Here is a 20,538-nt window from a genome sequence, read left to right on the forward strand (position 1 = left end):
TACGACTATCATAAACGCTTAGTTGTGCCTGTGATGTCTTTAGCTAAGGCGTTTTCTGGGATGGCTATGGCGTGGGATTATCTCGGCCGCGTTTTGCTCTGTTCGCGGGTAGACTTATTCCTAACGTCAAGGAACCCTGACCACGCGACATCCGTCCACGCAGGCTTGTAACCTGGTGATCTGTTGTCCACTAATATCTAGTATTATGGCCAGGTAGAATAGTTGCGGGATGACGACGAGTCGAACGCCCGCGGGTCTAAGTGGTGAATGCGGTGGCGGGCCCGTGGCCGAATGCAACGTGTAAGTGAGGAAAGGTCAATCAGTCTATTATACACTACGAGAGATGTGTGCTTAATGGTGTGATGCTGTGTGAGAAGCCGATATGGGGGGAGATCTCCATGGGTTATACACCTGGGCTGGCCAGGATGAAGTTCATGGACCCTCTCATTTCTTAAGTGAGATGTGAAAATGTGTATGAGAAGGTACCACACAACCACATTTGGCAAGTGAGTGTCAAGTATTTGTTGGGTACGGCGATGGGCTAATCACTCTGCAGCTTTCTCATAAACACGCCTACCCTTGAGTCCTAATCATTACGCCGCTATGTCTTCACCCAGATAATGAGCACCTTTGACTCAATAAAGCTAACTGATGCCGTCTAGATCGCTAAACTTGAATACATACGACCGGAATAGATGAGACAAACGAAGTATACACATAATCGCACACGGTTTTCACAAGAAACAAGTTTTATTATTGACGCCCACACACCTATCTAACCACGGTTGGTCTCAATTACGGTGGTCATGACGGCGCGACGGCACGACGTTTACTGCACGATGTCACGCCCACAGTGGCCTCCCTACGACGGCAAAACGCCCACGACGGCACGACGCCCATGACGGTCTACTCCACGGTGTTAGGAACGCCTACAAGGGAATCCTCTACCACGCCACGGTCTAGTCCACGATTATGGCCCCTTCATCTTCACCCTCAACTTCTTCGACGTCTTCGACTTCTTCGTCTTGTATCCCCAGGCGTAGACACACCCTCATTGTGATATCGTCGAGCCTCTGCCATTGAAGCTCTTCGGCAGTGACCGCAGTGTGCTGCAATCGTAGACTGTCCGTCTTGCTCTTCATGACCTTCTTCAGCTCGGTCTCCCACTGCTTCAGCAGTCTGTCCAGCGTAAGCTTGTGCTCGTCGTATTCACGACACAGCTTCACAATATCCCCCCTCGCGCTGTCAATCGCCTTGAGGTTGTCCAGAAACACGCGTCTCTGCTCAAGGTCGGCGACGGAAAGCTGAATATTTAGGTTGAAGTAGGGCCGCACACACAACACTTCAGATTCCATGTGACGCATGGTTGAGGCCCCGTCTTTGCCCCTTTGCCCGCCGCCTTCGGCCACGTTCAAGCCATCCTGTAAATAGTTGGATCGCGCCAATGAGACGACGAGCCTTTCTGCTATGGGCAGCAATCGGGGTTCCCAGGTCTTAAGTATCACTCTCGACACCGTCTTGGGCACCAGCCCAGAAGCCTTGATGGCCGAAAGAAGAAGTATCAACGGCGTGTTGATCGAGGTCGGGTCCAGCGTGCGCTTGCCTCCAAGGGCATTGTTGGCCGCGTAAACGGGCACCCGGGTACCAAGGTCACCGGAGCATCCGACATACTGCATGCCTTGGATCTGATGCACACTGAATTGACGAGGGTCCGTAGCCGCACGCTGTCTGCGCTAGAGCGCCTTCACCAAGTTATTAGCCACAAACAAGTCGGCAGAGTTGCTAATCAGACGTGTCTTGTCGGTCGCCGAGGTCCCAAATGCATCATAAAAGGCATACGCCTTCTTGAAGAGCATCCTCTCAGCAATTTCAGCCTGCTGACCATGTAGAGTTCGCAAGTTGATCCTGTATGCCTTGATATAATCCTTCAATTCGGTGATGACGCGGGTTATCTCGTCGTAACCGAGGAACTTCCCACCTCAATTTTCAATGTATACGTCAATGGCATAGATGCCCTGTCCTTTTGCCGGGTAGCAACTCGCGTCTCGTGAGTTCACAGTGTCAAATGCTAGGGTGCCCTGGATCAGAGACCTCAGCAGCTTCCGCGGAATCGCATGCAGGAGCATCAACGAATTCTTGCCATGCCTGAAGTCGAGGTCGAGCTGGTCAAACGTGCTGTTCTGCGAGGTAGTAAGCTGCCAGATATCTTTGGCAATGTCTGGGAACATGAGAGATATCGTATAGAGTGTCTTGATCACAGCAAGAGATTCAAGATCACTGCCGTCTGCGGCTCATGTGGGCACAAGCACCACTATCTCTGCGACAGTCTGATCCCGGATGAGTCAGGACTTGTTTTGGGCTGTCCATTATGCAACACGACTGCTCATAACTGGGATGACTGCAAGCGCTCTGGAGAGCTCGGTTGGGTGCACCAGTACGAGATCGTGTTCTACCGCCGCATCAACGTGCCCCCCATCCGCTCCCGGAAGCCTTGGATCATGTGGGAGAAGGAAAGAATTGATCAGGGACTCTCATCTTGGGACCTTCAGGGAGTGTATCCTTGGACTTTGGCTTTTGTCGAGGAATTGAAGCAGTCGGAGCGTTTCTGGTTTAACTTCGACCACAAGCTCTGAAAGAAGGAGAGAGAAAAGTTGTCCAAGGACCCGGCAACACACCTCTACAGTGCTCAGCAGTTCATCGACTACGCCCCATTGTTAGAGGAAAGGAGTGCCTCCAGTGAGGATAATATCCGCAACAGCAGAAATACGTTGCAGATCGGTTTTAATGCGGCGGTCCACAACACCCAGACGTCGCAGGACGTTGCGAACGCGGTCGCCACGCCCCCGTTGGCTCCAAACGAGAACTTTCCAAAGGGCACACTGGTGTCTCCGTCTGGTGCCACGGATCTTGACGTCGCGTAGGGCAACCCGTCGGTTGACGTTGTGACCCCGACGCCGACCACGGCTGAAGGAGGCCTTTCCACTGGGATCAAAAAGCTGAAAGTTCTCCCGGCCCCCCTGGCTCAGAGAGACTCCGCTTTCGATATGCCTTCCGTGACGAACGTGGCCCCCGTGGCGCAAGACACACACGCAAAGGCCTCATTCTATGGGGATTTGATAGACTACACCGATGACGAACGTGAGCATGCATTGACGACGGCGTTGAAGTTGTCAGACCTTAAGTTACGACGAAGAAGTCGAAAAATTCGAATAAAAAGTCCTCGGACAAGACGTTAGCAGACGATACAACGGAGGACGACACGTCAGAAGGCGAGGAGTCAGAGAGCGGCAAGTCAGCGGACGAGGAGTCACTGACCGGGACTGCGATTGCGAGAAGCCCCTTGTGAGAAGACATGGATCAATTCTTTCGGAGGCTTGGGTGGTGTTGGGCATATGGGGAGCCCACTGGGGCGGGGATGAGCATTGAAAGGCATCAGGAGCCCGCTGAGAGGCATGGATGAGCACACCAAGGGGCATGAGTGACCCCCCCGACTGGGAGGCGTGGATAGGCATTCACCGGGTGGGTAGTGCAATCGAATTGAATTTCCGTTACGGAATACTTCTCCTGTGAAATGTGCTTTCGTTGCCCGTGACCTAGTTGAATTTGTCGTAGTCTACCCGGCGGCTGCTCGGATGCTCGAGTCGGCGGCTGTCAGAAACAATGGGGCCGGACCGATCCGAGGCGACTACACAGCACACGGAGGCCACCGAAGTGGGGGCCGGGCCTTGCTCTCCATTCACAAGGAGGCAAGACAAAGCACGCTACCTCACCGATTCATCTTTGTCGCCTTTACACAAACACACAACCGCCTTTTTGTACGTATCCAAAACTCTTCGCTGGACCTTTTGCCAACACCACTAGAAAATGTCGTCGCAAAATTCCGATTCATCGAGACAGAGAGACCGCGGCGACCGCGCCAGCAGTCGAGAATTCGAACACACGATCTCATCGGCGATGGGGAACAGAGGCGCGAGCGATCCCGCTCACCATTTCCAACCAACAAATGACGTCGGCGCAAGACCTCGAGCGGGCCCGCCGTTGGCTGACTCGACGCCGGTCTGGAATAGGGAACCACCGGGTTCAGAGTGACAAAGGACGCTGACCATCACGGCGCGATTGTTAACCTTACTCGATCCGACGAGGTATTTGCGATGGGTGGCCCGCGCGATCAGCTGCACGCCATGATTGATGGGGTGCTTGGCGAGAACGACGGCCAACACATGATTGGCATCCTGAAAATGCGTTCAGCGGCCGGGTAGCGGCCGGATCATCGGCAGAAAAACCTATCCCACTAGCGACCGCGGGTTCCGGGCCGTGTGTCTCAGAGAGTTCAACACGCGAAACTGTGGAATTTGGTGGAGACTGAATGTGGGAAAGGGAGTCAACGCCCGACATCAGGCCCCGCGACGTTTGAGAAGCTCGTTCATTCGGAGCAAGTGTCCCAGCTCCTGTGACAGAAGCCCGCCCGCCTGCTGTTTGTTCACGCCGTCTCGCGACCAGGAAAGAAGTGGGTGTATGAGGACGACGGCAAGGAGGCCCATCGTAGCTTCATCCGCGTCGCACGAGAGGCGGGGTCAGGTCCGCTGAACTTGGGGCATGAGATCCAGAAGCGAGCCGCGGTCAACCAGCTATCCGGTGACTTGGTCAAACGCCTGCTCGTGCGCCCGTCGAGTTTTATCCGGATCGAGTACCCCCCCGGCCGCCGACGAAAGGCAGACGTTGGACTCGATCTAGACTTTCCAGGTTGAGGCCGCGTCCTCTGAACAAGTCCCGTTCGTCCTGATTGCCGCTGTGTGTTACAGGAACGAGTCGACACCGGTTCGAATCCGCCTCTTCACTTGCCGAGGTGTTGAATTCCCCCCTCATTACGAGGCAACCTATAATGGTTCCGACTGGGAGATTGGCGCCGTTGGTCACACATACTTTATGCTCCATGTGCAGAGTAATATCCAGGTCACCAAGATCACGCCGCACATGCACAACATCATCACTGGTCGCGTTTCTGGCACGCATGAGCATGTGGTGGGAGACGAGAAAAGGCACAGATTACCCAGGAATGAAGAGGACCACTTGGTGGTTGCTGAGCGCCGCAGGGCTGAGTGAGCGGCAACAGTCGCAGGTCATTATAGACATGACATGGAAGGAAAAGACGACACCGGTCGTAAGGCATCATTGATGTAAATGAGAGGCGACAACGGCCGTACGTGATTTGAAGGAGGTGGTAATGGTTGCAGGTCATCATAGACGCAACGTGGGAGGAACAGACGACAACAGTCGTAGGGCATTATTGCTATGAATGAGAGGTGACAGCGGTCACATGGGATTTGGGAAGGCGACAACAGTCGCGAGGATACTCAATGCATTGGTTTTGGTGCAAAAATGTGCGATTTTTGTGAGATTGGCCCAGTGACCTTGTCGATAACACGTTCCTGACATCGAAGTCAGCAATGGCTGCATCAATTTTAGACCTAGCGATGTGGGGTTTCCTGGTAAGTATTCTACGTAATGACCGTCCACCTTAGAATCAATCGGCTGCAGTCTACGAGACTTGCTGCTATCGTGTCGATTGATGAGTGTGAATCAAATGTCGAACTCGAGTGTTAGTTTATTTCCAATAGACAAGGCAAGTGAGACCTGCATGCCGCACTTACTTACTGCAACATAATAATGCCGCCTTGTACTCGCCGAAAGACAGCAGCGAGGCATGACGACAAAACGGGGGGTTGCAAAAAGAAAAAACTCCCCGGGGCATCAAATAAACAAGATACACCCGGCACGTTTTAACCCCGGACCAACCAAAGTGCTGCAAACGGATATATACGATGACCGACTAATGACTAGGTGTCTATTTACAGCCTGCGCAGGTCGGCACACATTACCACGCTGGACCCTCGGACGCAGTGATTTTAATATTGTTTTTTTGTTCTCTCGTTCTCTTGTTCTTACTCTATTCGCTGTATCTGCGACATTGCAGGCAAAAAGGGGACCCCTTGTCTGAAAACGCCCTTGCGCGAACACACACAGGCATCTCAGCTTGACAGGCCGGGGGAAGAAAAAAGGACCGAGGTGAAGAGGCCACGCCTCAGACTGCAAAAATATACAAGGAAGCCCGGCCTATATTCCTTTCCCCCAGGGTATCGCCGTTTTTTCCCAGCCACTTTCCAACTCCTCGCATGTCGTGAAAAGACGCGATTGTGATGCTTCCCACCATCTAGCTCTTCGCCCCATGTATAGATCCTCAACACAGATACAAGATATTAAAAAATGAAAATAAAAATGGACCCGCACCAGCCGTGTCCGCCCGCGACGGAGCAGGATACACGGTGGCGCCGAGTGCGTTTGATAATAGGGTGCCGACGAGCCGACCTACATCGATCGACCCGCGGTAGAAGGGTATTTGTAGACAAAAAGACAAAAAAAGAAAGAAATCTCTCGAGCAGATGGGGCTCGTGGCCGAGGGGGCGTGCCCTCTCTAAATGCCGTCGGTGGATACCGGGCAACCGCCTAGCATCTTGTTCAAACAGGATCCTCCAGAAGGGTATCGAAGCGTAAAATGGTGACAGATATGGAAATGGCGTCTATGTCGTCAATCAGTTCCAGCCGAGAGAGTTCTCAGCGGCAACGGGGGCCGAGATGTAGGCCGTCCTAGCGGAGTTGCCGGGCCCGCTTCCCCTCGTACGACCGCTGCCGTGGCTTTCGCGGCCACCGGCGGCTCCGTAGTTGGAGAAGTCCTGGCTCATCAGGGCACCGCCCATCATGGGCGGGCTGCCAGCACCAGTGTAGCGCATCTCGGATGAGGTAAGGGAGCTGGCGCGGCGGTGGGCCTGCTTCTTCTGCTTGTAGCGGCGGGCAATAATGAACATGGCAGCACCGTACGCAGCAGCAACACCCACAGCCCCGATACCGATGGCGGCGGCAGTACCTTTTTGAATGGGAGACTGGTTGGAGCCGTCGTTACCGGTGCCGAAGGGGTCATTGGGGTTGTTGGGGGTGGAGGTAGACGACGATCCGTCTCCGCCCGTGGAAGTGCCGTCATCCTCCTGGCCAGGAATGATCTCAATGGCAGGGTTGATATTCTGAGTGAGGTTGTAGACAAGCTGATCGGGGTTGTTGTAGATGGCCGAGTTGGGAATCTTGATGTCCATGCGCAGGGTGTCGACCATGCTCTTGGGGTAGTAGAACTTGGCGAGCGTGGTGATGTAGCCGAGAGTCTGGGACGTGTCGTAAGGGACGAGCTTGGTCATCTGGATCTGGCTAATGTCCAGACCAGCAGCATCGGCCAAAGCCTTGGGCAGGCAGGTGAAGATCTGAGCAGCAGCGTTGGGGTTCTTGCTGACGTGCTGGTAGTTCTCACCGTGCAGGAAACCAATCTGGAGGAGAATGGTGTCCTTGGGCTGCGCGACGTTCGGGTCCGGGCCGCTGATGACCTTGGGAAGGTCAGAGGGCAGGGGAATGGTCGACGTCGGGGCAAGGGCCTCTGTGGGCGTGCTGAGCGAAGTGGACTGCTCGACAATGATGGTGCTGGGCAACCAAGACTCCGAGTCAGTGATGGTGGCCGTGGCAGGGATGCTCGTGATGATGGGAGTCGTCGTAGGCGGCGGCACAGTGACAGTAGGCGTGGTCTCGATCAAGGTCTCCGAGAGAACAGTGGTGTTCACGGGAAGAGTGGTGGTCGCGGCAGGCTCAGTAGTCAGAGACTCAGTAGTAGTGGGGACGACGTTGGTGGCCGTGGCGGTCTCGTTGGCGACGGAGGTCGACGAGAGGGTGGAAGGTGTTACCGTGGGTGCCACAGTCAAGCTGTCCGTCTGAGTCGAGTTGCTGATGGTGGTGGAAGCCGTAGGCAGCTGAGACAAGGTCGGAAGCTGCGTGGTAGTCGGGAAGGTCTCAGTAGAGGTAGTGTTCACGGGGATCTCAACAGAGCCGGTAGCCGTGGTCGTCGGCACAGAGATGGCAGTGCTGTCAGTGATGGTGACCGGAGCGCTGGTGGTAGTCTGTCCGGCGGGGACCTCGGTCGAGGTGGCGTTGACAACATCGGAAGCGGGCAGAGCGGTCGTGGAGACAGACACGGGGACCTCGGTGGAGGAGGTGATGTTGACGGCGGGCTCGCTGCTCACAACGGGGAGGCTGCTGCTGGTGGGCTCGGTAGAGATCTCAACAGAGGTCGTGGCGTTCGCGACGGGCTCAGTGGGTGCCGGGAGCGAGGTGGTGGGCACGCCAGAGGCCTCAGCGGAGGAGGTGACGTTGGCAACAGGCTCAGTCGGGATGGGAAGTCTCGTCGAGGTCGGGTCCGTGGGTGCCGGGAGCGCGGTAGGCGTTGGGATGACAACATCGGACGTCGAGGCAACAGGGACCTCGGACGACGTCGCGTTGGCGATAGGCTCGGTAAGGTTCGTGGGAACGGCAACCTGGCTGGAGACGAAGGAGACAATGGGGTCCAGCGGGTTGGTGGGCTTGCTGCTCTCAGAGACGGCGGCAGATGTGGTCTCAGTGGAGGCACCAGAGGTCACCTGAACGGCGGCAGAAGTGGTGGTCTCAACGGGAAGGACGACGGAGCTCTGGGATGACGAAACGACGGGCTCGGTCGCGTTGACGTTGGGAACCGCGCTGGTAGTCTCGGGGTTCGCAGCCACTGAAGAACGCTGAGCTTGCTCGGCAGAGGTGGTAGCCTGGGTGCTGGAAGTCTCGGACACGACGCCGGTGGGAGCCAGGAGGATACCAGATGAAGATGCGGCCGTAGTAGCCTCGCTCGATGCAGCCTGAGCGCTCGTGGCAGCTTGCGTCGAAGAAACGGCCTCGGCGGTCGAGTTGGTGACCTCGACGTTGGTGGGAGCAGCGGAGCTAGGGACGGCCTCGGTGGTAGGCACGGCAGACGACGCCTCGGCGGTAGTGGTTGCCTGGGCAGAGGTGGCAGCTGCCGAGGATTGAACGGCCTCCGTGGTGGAAGCCTGCGCAGATGACTGAGCGGCTTCAGAGGTGGTCGCAGCAGCAGAAGACTGGGCAGCCTCGGAAGTGGTGGCGGCAGCAGATGACTGAGCGGCCTCGGAGGTGCTGGCAGCAGCAGACGTCTGAACGGACCCGACAGCGGTGGTCGCGGCCGCGGAGGATTGAACAGCCTCGGAAGAGGTCGCGGCGGCGCTCGACTGAACGGCGGCAGTGGTGGTCTCGGGGGTCGTCGCTGTGGGCTGGGTGGTTGCGGCAGCCTGCGAGGTGGAGGCGGCTTCGCTGGAAACTGTCGAGGTTTCGCTGGTCGTCGGCAGAACGGTAACCGGGGGCAGAGTAGATGTGGGCACGGCGGAGCTTGTCGTCTCAGTCGTCTCTGTCGGGTCGAAGATGACGGTGCTCGAAATGATCACAGTCGTCACTCTCCCATCGGGGAGGGTCGAGACTGTGGTGGAGATTGTCGTCGGGGGTGCGGATTCGGGGGCCGAGGAGATTGTGGAAGTCGGCAACGGCGTGGGAACGGTCGACGATGAGCCAAAGAGAGAGTCCGAAAGGCTGGTGAGGATGTCACCAAATGTCGAGCTGATGGAGGCCGATGCGGTGGACTGGAAGGTGGTGCTCTCGGGGGCCGGAGGGAACGTCTCTTGTCTCGTACTCGTCGAATTCACAAACTGTCGTTTAACGTGACGCGGAAAGTAAATCTTGGGTCGTTCCTGTTCGGCGCAGGCAGTAGAGGCCAGGCCGAGGGCGGCGGCCAGAAGAGCAGTCTTTGCGTGCATGGTTTCGTTTCCCGATTATCGTATATTCAATTGAAGGTCTTTAGCGATTGTAATGATACCAATATTGGTGTTTAGTAGATGGAGGTCTCCATTCCGTGTTAGCAAGTGCTTCGATGCTCGCAAGACTCCTTGGCAACTCACTTTGTCAGGGTGTTATAGAACGAATGTACTTGACAAGGAATTGTCAATGAGCGTGATGGCGTTTGGGATTTTGGGTGTGTGAAATGAGTGACTCGACGAGATATCGTCGGATTGAATTGGGCGAGGACGTCTATTGATCCGTCACGTCGGCTGAGATTATGGCAGTTCCCGTTGTCGAATGCATGGGGAAACTGGCAGGTTGTCGGCGCGGAACCTCGACGACGATCTTCAAATGCGTCCAAAGCACATAAGGGGGGCGGTTAGATCGGCTCGACGGCAAAAAAGACCCCTTTCACGGCGTGAGGAGGCGCAGGTTGAGAATCGGAGAGGAGGTTCGACGTCGCCGGATGAATTCTTGACGGAGGCGAGGGGATGTCGAAATTCGACTGTCGAAGAGACGAGGTCGGGAGAGAGGTGGGGGCGACAAGAGGAGAGCGAGCGTGAGGAGTAAAAGGGAAGGGAAGGGAAGAGAGAAAAAAGCGAGGGTGGTGTAAAGGAATGGAAGGGGACGCAAGAAGGAATGTGGATGGACGAAGCAGCGAAGGATGGGAGATTGATTGATTGATGGAAACACACGACAAGGGACGAGGGACGAGAGACCGGGGGGTTGATCAGGACGGACGGGGGTGGCAGCAGAAAGACCAAGAGAACCAAGAGAGCGAGAGTAGAGGGAGGAGTCCAGGAGGAGTGTGGTGAGGGCTCAGGTCGACCGTCAGGGAGGGAGGGGACGAGATGGGATGGGCCAGCATGGACCGGGCGGGTGGTGATGGGATGGCGGGTACGAAGTCCAAGGTATCTTATCGGCTATTTTACGTGTGAAGGACACTCGTGCGTAAGTACCTGATCCTCGTACTCCGTACACAGGTACCTTGGTCCAGGTTGATCGCGGTGCTGAAGGGGGGAGAAGGGACGGGAGCTGGCTGCTGGCTGCTGGAATGGCAGAGGAACCAAGCCGGGCACTGCTGGGCTGTACTGCGCGAAGGCAATTAATATGTCCAGGCACGAACTCGAGGGTGTGCAGGGGGGTGTGCGGTACTTTCTTGCAGTGACCAAGGCAATAAGGTACTTGTCTTAGCTAAGACGTCCACAAGTAGTGCACCTCAGGTACGGGATAAGGTACCTTTGGCTCGATTTTATTTTTTCCTCTTCCCATCGTCCCCAAGCGTCAACCCCCTTTTTTTGCAAGTTCACTACCTTACCATGGCACCAACAGTCTACCTACTACCCTTCATGAGGCCCTGCAGGTGAGTCAAGGCCCAGCTGGCACAAGTGCACGACTTGCCTACCTACACTATTCGTAAGAATAATTACTGGTCCTTACTTTGTGCACACACGCAGGCGGCATGGCTTGACCTGTGTGGTACGACGACTGTGGTGCCTCTCCGGCCCGTCATCTTATTACTCTCACCACACCTGAAGACCGCCGTCGAGTACCTTTCCTATGCCAGCTAGCCCCAGCCGGTACGAGTTATGCGTATCCTTAGTGTACGAAGTATTGCATCCCCGTCAGCGCCCACGGCCGAGAGGGACAGCCGACGTCGCCCGACCATTACGCAACTCCCCTGGGCACAGCAAAGTCAGTCTGAGTCTTACTGACTCTGACTGGGTCCTGAGGGCTGACGGACACTTCTTTGGAGCCAAACGGATGCCATTTTGAGGATTGAGACCGACGAGTCTCGTAAAAGCCTCACCTACACTGACAATGCACATGGACGGCGGCTTGTCGTCCGAGAGGCATCTCTCCTCTTCGTTGCATACGCAGTATACACCAGCCAACCCTGAACAGAGCTGGGACGAAATTGTCGGATTGGGTTTGTGTAGAATGGACGATTGCCCAGAGACGAGATGAAAGACAAGGCGACTCGACCGTCACGGCTGAACTCTCGTCCCAGCCCAACAAACGGCTGGAACGCTGCACTTCTGCGGCATTGCGGCGTATAGCCTCTACCAATGGGTTTGTTTAGTCAAGGCGAGGATCCCCATTGTGAGCGAAGCGCGTAGACCCGGGATCTCCCTCCCCCCGAATCTTGCAGACGTGAACGTGTTGTATTATTTTTGGCAAACAGACGGGCCGGTGGCCTCTCCGACTTTTAGACTCAAGAGACCGACTTGGACTGTGTTGTTGGACGGTGCCGCATCGTGCGCATCTGTTTCCCTATTTGATAGTACCCTGGACTCGATGTCGTCCAGAATAGTCAAGTGGAAGCCAAACTCTCGACTCTCACCGGAAAACGCTAACATTGACGACGGTGCATTGATGAGTGTTGACCATGTGTTGCCCCTGTCCGCCATCACTGCCGGACGTCCACGGTGGGACGGGTGGGAAAATCTCGCGAAATGACATTGCTGTTCTGGTCATGGTCTACCGTCGAGGTCCCTCTGTCATGGCGTGCTCGTCCGTGTGCCTGTTCTAGACTCTGGTGGTTGTTGGTCGGAACGGTCAGCTCTCAGGTCGACGGCCAGGGGAACGAGTCACTAGCCAGTACAAGGCTCCAACGTGCGGTACTCCGTACCTGATCACTGGCCAACGCCGGTAGTCCGTACACGGTATTCGTACAGCACCAAGCTGGCAAGCAGCAGCCCGGGCACTCATGGTCCGCCTTATTGCAGTGCGCACAGTAATGGTCTGGAGAGCACACCATTCCGTAGGAGGGCGGGAAGGCAAGGTGGTGTGGAGAAAACGTAGGCTCACCGTTCCTGTGCTGTGCCGTGCTGTGCTGTATGTACCGTACAAAGTCTACCACAGCCGTTGCTGGCAAGCAAACTCGTCAGACGGTGGTTTGTTGCCCGCGTTGCATTGCTTGGAGCTGGCTGCTGGCTGAGCGGCACTGGAAGTTGAGGTGCGGACGATGTGCAAGATGGTGAGCAGCCGCTGCCCGCAGGAAATGGAGAGAGAGGGGGGCTTAGCTTTTTCGGGGCACGGGCTAAAAATGGGCAGAATTGGTTGCCGCCGGGTACGTACCGCGCAGCTTCAGATGATGTGAGGTGGGTCGAAAGTGGGGTAGGGGAGACCCAGGCCCTTGCCCGCCCTCGTCAATATTGAATACTTGCTTTTTGGGTGGTTACTTCTGCAAAGAAGCAAGTCCCTTTTCAAGGTCCTCCCATCGGCCTTGCTGTCAACTTTGGCCCTGTTCGTCCTCTGCCGGGGCTTGTTGCTCCTTCGAGGCCGTGCCAGGTGGGTCGGTGAACAGGGGTAAATCTGACAAGCGAGCGCAGATCATTGGCCAAATCTCGGTGATGCGACGCTACGGGCAATTTTGCGCCGTTCAACCCCTGCAGACCCTTGCCGGGGGAGGTCACTGGGCAAGACCGGGGGGCGCTCCTCCTTCCCAGATTCCTTCTCCAGGCTTTTCCAGGTGGACAGTCACGCAGTGGGCACTTTCTCTGGGCCACTGGCAACTTGCAAAGACTGGGCAGGTGCGTGGTCACTGGTGGGCAACTGCCAATGCGGGCTATTCCCTCCCTGGTCTCACCTTTCCAAGGCGCGTTCCCTTCCGTGGCCTTGCACAAACCTGCACCAATGCATGCACACATCGGCCCTCCAGCTGTCCAACGAGCACAAACACACCAGAGTCAGAGCTCAGAACCACCAACGGCGCAGATCCATCATCCCCCTCCAATTCTTTGCACAAACATGGATCCGTGGGGCTAGCTGACGAGATGGACAGTCCAGACCGAGTCCCGCCGTTGATCGTTGCCCTCGAGAGACCCGAGTATGATTGACGACACTTGGTAACCGTACGCATACTATGTACAGATGTGTCCTGGAAGAACCCCAACCCGGACGAAATGATAATCGGAGGCAATCTGCATTTACAACATCCTCTTGTGGAAATCCCTCGTCAACCTCCGCCCTGCAACGCTCCAACGCTAGCAGCCCACGTCTTGTGACTGCTCTAGGGTTGCAGGTGGTCCCCAGGTCCATGGCAACGCTGGACACACAGACAACTTGACAAGCGACGCTTTCGACCTGTCTCCTTGGCCGGGACTGTACGAATAGAGTCAAGAGTCGTCCAACTTGACAGTATTGCGGGGCGTAGAGATACGTTGCGTTGCTGCCGTTGCAACCCGGCATCACGCCTAAATTGATGTTTATGAGCATAATAGATTGCGCTTGCCGTGCTCGGGAGTTGATGTGCTCAGGCCGCCCGCCACCTGCAGTCAAGAATCAATAATGCTGTACAAAGTAGCCCTCACCAGAGTCACCACTCGCGTAGCGTCCAATACTCCGGTTCGCATGGCACCTTTCGACAATCTGGACCACTACCATCGTACAGAGAGTAAACTCGACTCTCTCATCGCTCTCGACGTTTCATCAGAGTCGAATGCCAATGATACAACCGCCATACCAGTGCGCCTCGATTGGCATCTCAACGGCGGGTCGACGACACGCGCTCTGTGTTCAGCACGCTTTCAAGTTCCAACAAGCGGCGGTTGTTGGTCCTCGATCGGGCCATAGGACGAAGCGGTACAAAGCGGATACTCGATCACAGGCCCAACACCCGCTTATTCGAGGTACCACTCGCCAACAGGGCTACCGTTGGAGCGTCCTGATCTCGTCCCTTTCCCGTCGGCGCCATCCCTGCTCGACTTCCACCTTCCCCATGCGATAGTGTGGATGGCTGAGAACACGCGCCCAATGGGAGCCGACGCCGGTGTCGTTAGCTTGTCTCGAATGTCCCGTTGATGGACGTGGGCTTGAGCCTTTAATCATAACCGCACCAACGCACGCCACAGACGAGATTTGGAGCTCTAGCGAGACGACGATGCACAACGACCCAGGCTCTGGGAAAATCAACACCATCAACACTGAGTCTCGATTTCGTGCACAAGTCGAAAACCTTCTCGATGCCCATGTCTTCGAACAGATGGCACGAGGGCGCAGCTGCGCAGGGCTGGCGGAAACCTGCTAACTGGGTGTTATTGTCTCAGTACCGGCAAACCGGCCGCCGTCAATATCTCTGCGACTCGTCAAGTGGGGTTGGTCTCCGCCGATCAGCCAGTCACCCAAAGCTTTGATCAGAACGCACTGGGGGGGCACGCAAGCCCAGCGAATGGTCTCGCCCTTTCTGATTAGCCATCGAGGATCACCCTGCAACGTCCATTGATGGTGTGTTTCTCCACGTGGGTAAAGAGCAAGCAAGAAAAAATCGAAGCTTTTTTGCTGTTTTATCCCTCTCTTTAGTTTTCAGTCTCTGCGGGTTTGCGCACGAGTAATTCGATAAACTAATAATAACCCCCCCTAGTTAAGGTAAGAGTCCCGTGCATAATAGTAAGTACTTAGTTATTAATAGATCCCTAGGTAAATTTTTAACTAATTAGGGGCTAGAAATATTTTACTATATAATCGCTTTATTACTAATTTAAATATTACGAGTTTTATATAATAAGGGAATATATTATTTTACGCTTTATTAAATTATTTTAGAAATATTTCTTAATTATATTTCTTTTTAATTATATTAAAATTCGCTTATTATAACTAACTCTATAGAATTATTCTTATAAAACTTATTTATTATATATAATAATAATATTATTTTAATACTTTTATTTTAGTAAAGCGAATTTAATTTATTATAAAATATCTGAGAAAATTTAGATTACGATAGTATATTTACTTTATATCCTAATTTTTATAAATATCGAGCTCCTATTTATAAAGAATTAATTAGATAAATAAGTATTATATAAATTAAACTTATATACTAAATATTAATATAATACTTAAGTTATAAAAAATAATTCTAATAATTATATTATTATTTTTAATAACTTAAATATCCGTATTAAAACTTAAAATAACCGAGGTATTATTATAATATAATAGCTTTAATATACGGCCGGTATACTTAAGTTTTTTTTAATTATTAATAATAAAGTTATACATATTATTTTAATTAAAACCTTATTTATATAAAAAATCGAGCGGCTATAAGATATAATATATTTAACTTTTTATTTCTTAATATTAAAAATTATTAAAAAATAGTAGATTTAATATAATACTTAACGGGGTATTATTAGTTTTTTAATAATTAGTATTATTCTAAGAAATATATTTATAATATAATATTATTATACTTATTAAAATAATAAAGCCTATTTATATATACCCTATAACAACTTTTATTATATAATTATTTTAAAGGACCTCGTTAAGAAGTATAATATACTACGAAATAGAGTTAAGACATTTAACATTATAAAAAAGATTATTAAATAAGTCCGGTTATTTAAAAAATATTTTAGAAACGTTTTAAAAACGTTTTAAAAATATTTCTAATCGTTTTTTTTTTAAATAAAATATTATTTATACTATATATACTAGATTTAAAAAAGGCATTATATATTAAAAATAGAATATAATATGTTTTTTTAAACTAAGGAAGATATAATATAGTATATATATAAAATTACTTAATAAGATAATATAAAAAACTTATAAAAAACTTAATAAGAGCTTATTAGTTTTTAGTAATAAATCTTAGTATACTAAAATTCGTATCCTTTATAAAGACTTATAAATTATTACTTTTATTTAATTTTATTAAATTAGAAATATTATATATAATATATTAAAGTAGCTATAAATAAAACGGATACGTAATTGATAAAAAAAAAAAGGGGTTAAAAATACTTTATATTTATATTAAGTCGTTAAAAACGTCCTATTTATAATAAGCTTATTAAATATTTTATTAAGGGATAAGACTAAGTTATTACTAATTAAATAAAACTTATTTTAAACCACTATTTAAACTTAAAATAATAAAGTATTCTGTTAAATATCGATACTTTATTCTAAAAGATATTAAGATAATACTATTTATTATTTTAATATTTTATAATAAATATAACTATCCTCTACTATTACTAAATAAAACTTTAAAAACTATTATTTAAAGTAATTTTTAAGTTCTTTAGAGGATTAATAAACTAAGTACGAGTTTAAACGCCTTTCTTCGATCTTTTTAATTCTAAGAATTCTTAGCTAAGAATAAGAAGTAAATAATTATAAATATTTATTAAAGCCTTATAAAAATAGACTTTTTATAATATATTATTTATAAATAATAGATTTTTTTATTTCTTAGGGGAAGTTAGACCTTAGCTTTTATATTATAATAGTAAAGAGAAATAAATAAGCGAATATATATAAGTTTTTTTATAAATATAAAAAGATAGCTATTTTAATATTATAATAAGTATATAATATATTTAATATACGTACTAATCTAATATTAACTATATAGGTATTTACTTTTTTTTTAAAAATAAGCGGAATAATAGAAGTTTAATAATATAAAGTTATTTATAGTTAATATAAACTATAAATATATAAAGGGTATAGGTTAATAAGAAATTATCTAGGGCTAGTATAGTTAGAATAATAAAAAAGGTATATTATAATATTAGAAATGTTTTCGAAATATTTCTTAACCTTTATTCTAAAATTACTAATATATTATTTATAAAGCTCTACTTTTTATACGGGTCTATATAAATACCGAAATTATAAATATATATTACCATATATTTTAAGCTATGTTTAATATCTTAGAGCGAAATATTAAGTTTAGGTTTAATAAAAATATATTTATAAAACTAGCCTTTTTAAAATTACTTTAAATTAAATAGATATAGTAATTAAGGGCTTAAGTAAATACTTTATTAAAAAGTTTAACTTTTAATAAATATAGCTTATATAGGTCTAAAACTATATATACTTATATTATATATATTTTAAAAGAGGTATTAAAGAACTCCTAAATAAAAATTATTCTCGTAATATAAACTCTACTTATAATATATTAATATCTTTTTTAAAATATTAAACGGTACTTAATTATAATAAGCTATATAATATAAATTATTATAAGTATTATGTCTTATTATATATAGCTTATAATAAAAACATTTTAGAAATATTTCGAAAGGGGAAAACGTTTTTAGAATGTTTTTGAAATGTTTCTTATTAATGCCTCGCTTAATTAATAATAATTTATTACTTTATAAAAAACTTTCCGTAATATACTAACTAAGTAAAATATAAACGAGAACTATATATTATAACTAGGTTTTATAATAAGATAACTAAGGTTTTTTTAGAAAACTAGCTTTTAATACCCAATAGTATAAATATAATCGACATTTTTTATTTAGTTTTATATATTTAGACTAGCTAGTATCTCCCTCTATTTATTATAATTAATAAGTATATATTAATAATTAGCTATTATAAGAATTAACTAATTTTAATAATACTCGCAACTAAAATTAGAATTTAATATTACGGGATTTTATAATATATTATAAATATATTATAACTTTATATCGAAATATTAGTATTATAGGCCGTTTTTAGTATTTAATATAATATTAAAATATATTTAAAATGCGCTTTAATAAATATTTATTAACTATTAAATTAAAAAAGAAAGTAAGAGATCGGGCTAAGAGTTTATAAATTAATATTAAAGAATTATCTCGTACTTAATAAAGAACTTATAAGGATTTAGTTACTAATTAATAAAGTAGTTTTTAAAGCGAGAATTTAATAACTTTAGTTTTAATAATTATAATAATTTTAATAATACTCGGTCTTAATACGGAGTAAGTATTTTATTTTTTAAAGTACTTTTTTTATTAAATAAAAATCGAAACCCCCCGAGTTCCTTAGTACTTTATAATAGTTTATAAAAATAAGCTACTTAATTATAAACGTAAATAAGTATAAATTATTTTATATTTAAAAAATAATAAATAAGGGTTAATAAGATTCAAGAAAATAAAGAATAAAAAGAATAGAAGTTTAAGCTTAAATAAGAACGTAAAGAGCATAAGTTTTTAATAAACTAAGCTTATAAAGAGCATAAGTTTATTATAAAATAAAATTACTTAAATAGGGTAATAGAAGTAAAAAATAGCGCTTAATTAACGAAAATAGGAGTAGGAAATAAGCTAGTAAAATAAAAGCTTTTTAAATATTTTTATATTTATTTCTTTTTTAACTTTTATTTTTATTTGAATAATTTAAAATATTTCTTTTACAATATTAATATAAAGTATAAATTAATATTTATAATATTTTATTAAATTATAAATAAGAATGTTTTATAGGTTTTTTTAAGTATTAATAATAATAAAAATTATTCTTTTAATAAAGTAATCCGTTAGGGCCGTATTATATATTACGTATTAAAAAAAGCTAAATATATTACGCTTTATACTTAATTACTAATTAAAATAACTCCTAGCTTTTTATTACTTATTTAAAAAGCAAGTTATTCTTATTTTAATATATATAAAACCTCTTAATATTAGCTTATATAAGTAGCTAAACTTTATATTATATACTTCTTTTTATTAAATATTAAGAGACTTTTTATATATTGTTTTAGGAATTAATATACGGGCGTTATAAATTAATATACGGGCGTCGCTCTTATATGGGCGTTGTTATTCTACTTTTTAATTAGTTTAAAAAAAAATTATTAATATAGTTAAATTCTACTAAATACTTATAAAGTATCCTAAGCCTTTATTCCTTTACTCTCTCTATACTTAAATTATATTATTAAGCCTCGAAATCTAACTTATAATATTTATTTATAATAGCTTTTATGATTAGAATTAAAAACGTTCTTTAAGGCTAATTTTAAAGTAATACCCTTATTAAAAGACTTCTCCCTCTATAAAAGTAATTATTAATTAATTACGGCCTCTTATTATTATTTAATTAATTATTATTATCTCCCTTTTTAAAAAGTAGCTACTCTAACGTTAACTAATTTTATAAAATTAATAATCTTAAAAACTAATACGACTTTATTACTAAGCTCCTAATTAGTATATTATAAAATATATAACCTCTTATAAATAATTATTTTAATATAGAGCTTATATTATACTTTACTTACTATTTTCCCAAGGGAATAATAAAAACCTAGCGGACTACCCTTTTATAACTTTTTTTAAAATATAACCCTTCTTTTTTTAATAAATAGTCTTAGTAACCTTCTTATTTTATAATAAAGTAGTTTAATAATACTTTTTAGCTTATTAAATAGGTTATTAAAACTAATTAATAGTTAATAATAATACTACTTTAATAATAAGAATATATCTATTAATAATAATAAATATAAAGTCCTTAAGTTAACTTACTACTCTATTTACTCCTATAATTATTTTTTATTTAAAATAAAACATTTTTTTAAACTATAACTTCTTATTATATTTTAAATAACTAATCCTCCTCTCTTTTTATAACCTAAATCCTAAACTTATTAATTCCTAGCGATTTAAAATAAACCTATAATACCCTTTTTAACTAAGTTAATAATTTTATAAGAGTTAATAAATTTAGTATTATAAAATGGAATAAGTATAAAGCTCGAGGCTAAATTATTTAATATATTTTTAATATAATTAGTTTAGTAAGCTTAGGCTTATATAAAGCACTAATATTTAATAATATAAGTTTCGTAAATATAGTTATAAATAGTAAGTTGTTACCGAGGCTTAAGAAGAGGATAAGTAGTTATTATATTATTATTTAAACCCCTAGTATAATTAATATAATTATAACCCTAGTTTTAAAGCTTTTACGTACCCTTTATATTATAAGCTTATTTAAGTAGTTAAGGATATTATTAAAACTATAAGCTAATAA

At 45.6% G+C, this 20,538-nt stretch overlaps 6 protein-coding genes across 6 annotated transcripts; 3 read left to right on the plus strand and 3 right to left on the minus strand.

The window, feature by feature from the left end:
* Nucleotides 1–959: 959 nt before the first annotated feature.
* Nucleotides 960–1,676, minus strand: CLUP02_17336 (uncharacterized protein; the record flags this gene model as incomplete). The annotated part of the gene is made up of 1 exon (XM_049296248.1): nucleotides 960–1,676. One exon carries the CDS (start codon nucleotides 1,674–1,676, stop codon nucleotides 960–962), a length of 717 nt encoding a protein of 238 aa, XP_049137472.1.
* A 438-nt stretch (nucleotides 1,677–2,114) lies between these two features.
* Nucleotides 2,115–2,921, plus strand: CLUP02_17337 (uncharacterized protein; the record flags this gene model as incomplete). The annotated part of the gene is made up of 2 exons (XM_049296249.1): nucleotides 2,115–2,608; nucleotides 2,684–2,921. The coding sequence occupies 2 exons, from the start codon at nucleotides 2,115–2,117 to the stop codon at nucleotides 2,919–2,921; spliced, it is 732 nt and encodes a 243-aa protein (XP_049137473.1).
* CLUP02_17338 (uncharacterized protein) lies at nucleotides 2,922–5,103 on the plus strand (the record flags this gene model as incomplete). The annotated part of the gene is made up of 5 exons (XM_049296250.1): nucleotides 2,922–3,138; nucleotides 3,613–3,815; nucleotides 4,068–4,242; nucleotides 4,501–4,658; nucleotides 4,735–5,103. Coding segments are annotated over 5 exons (1,122 nt in total), but the record flags the coding sequence as incomplete, so codon positions are not given.
* A 1,487-nt stretch (nucleotides 5,104–6,590) lies between these two features.
* CLUP02_17339 (basic proline-rich protein) lies at nucleotides 6,591–9,719 on the minus strand (the record flags this gene model as incomplete). Its single annotated transcript, XM_049296251.1, has 1 exon — nucleotides 6,591–9,719. The coding sequence occupies one exon, from the start codon at nucleotides 9,717–9,719 to the stop codon at nucleotides 6,591–6,593; it is 3,129 nt and encodes a 1,042-aa protein (XP_049137475.1).
* A 40-nt stretch (nucleotides 9,720–9,759) lies between these two features.
* On the minus strand, nucleotides 9,760–11,254 carry CLUP02_17340 (uncharacterized protein; the record flags this gene model as incomplete). The annotated part of the gene is made up of 5 exons (XM_049296252.1): nucleotides 9,760–9,805; nucleotides 9,861–10,086; nucleotides 10,157–10,664; nucleotides 10,729–10,899; nucleotides 11,195–11,254. 5 exons carry the CDS (start codon nucleotides 11,252–11,254, stop codon nucleotides 9,760–9,762), a joined length of 1,011 nt encoding a protein of 336 aa, XP_049137476.1.
* A 76-nt stretch (nucleotides 11,255–11,330) lies between these two features.
* CLUP02_17341 (uncharacterized protein) lies at nucleotides 11,331–14,937 on the plus strand (the record flags this gene model as incomplete). Its single annotated transcript, XM_049296253.1, has 18 exons — nucleotides 11,331–11,436; nucleotides 11,519–11,671; nucleotides 11,753–11,895; nucleotides 11,955–11,989; nucleotides 12,051–12,179; nucleotides 12,275–12,342; nucleotides 12,398–12,454; nucleotides 12,510–12,638; nucleotides 12,696–12,721; nucleotides 12,866–13,039; nucleotides 13,077–13,527; nucleotides 13,618–13,747; nucleotides 13,818–13,850; nucleotides 14,004–14,211; nucleotides 14,267–14,300; nucleotides 14,354–14,542; nucleotides 14,598–14,684; nucleotides 14,729–14,937. 18 exons carry the CDS (start codon nucleotides 11,331–11,333, stop codon nucleotides 14,935–14,937), a joined length of 2,361 nt encoding a protein of 786 aa, XP_049137477.1.
* Between the last annotated feature and the right edge of the window lie 5,601 nt (nucleotides 14,938–20,538).

The sequence above is a fragment of the Colletotrichum lupini genome, chromosome 10 (genome assembly GCF_023278565.1).
Source record: "Colletotrichum lupini chromosome 10, complete sequence".
Taxonomy (NCBI): Eukaryota; Fungi; Ascomycota; class Sordariomycetes; order Glomerellales; family Glomerellaceae; genus Colletotrichum; species Colletotrichum lupini.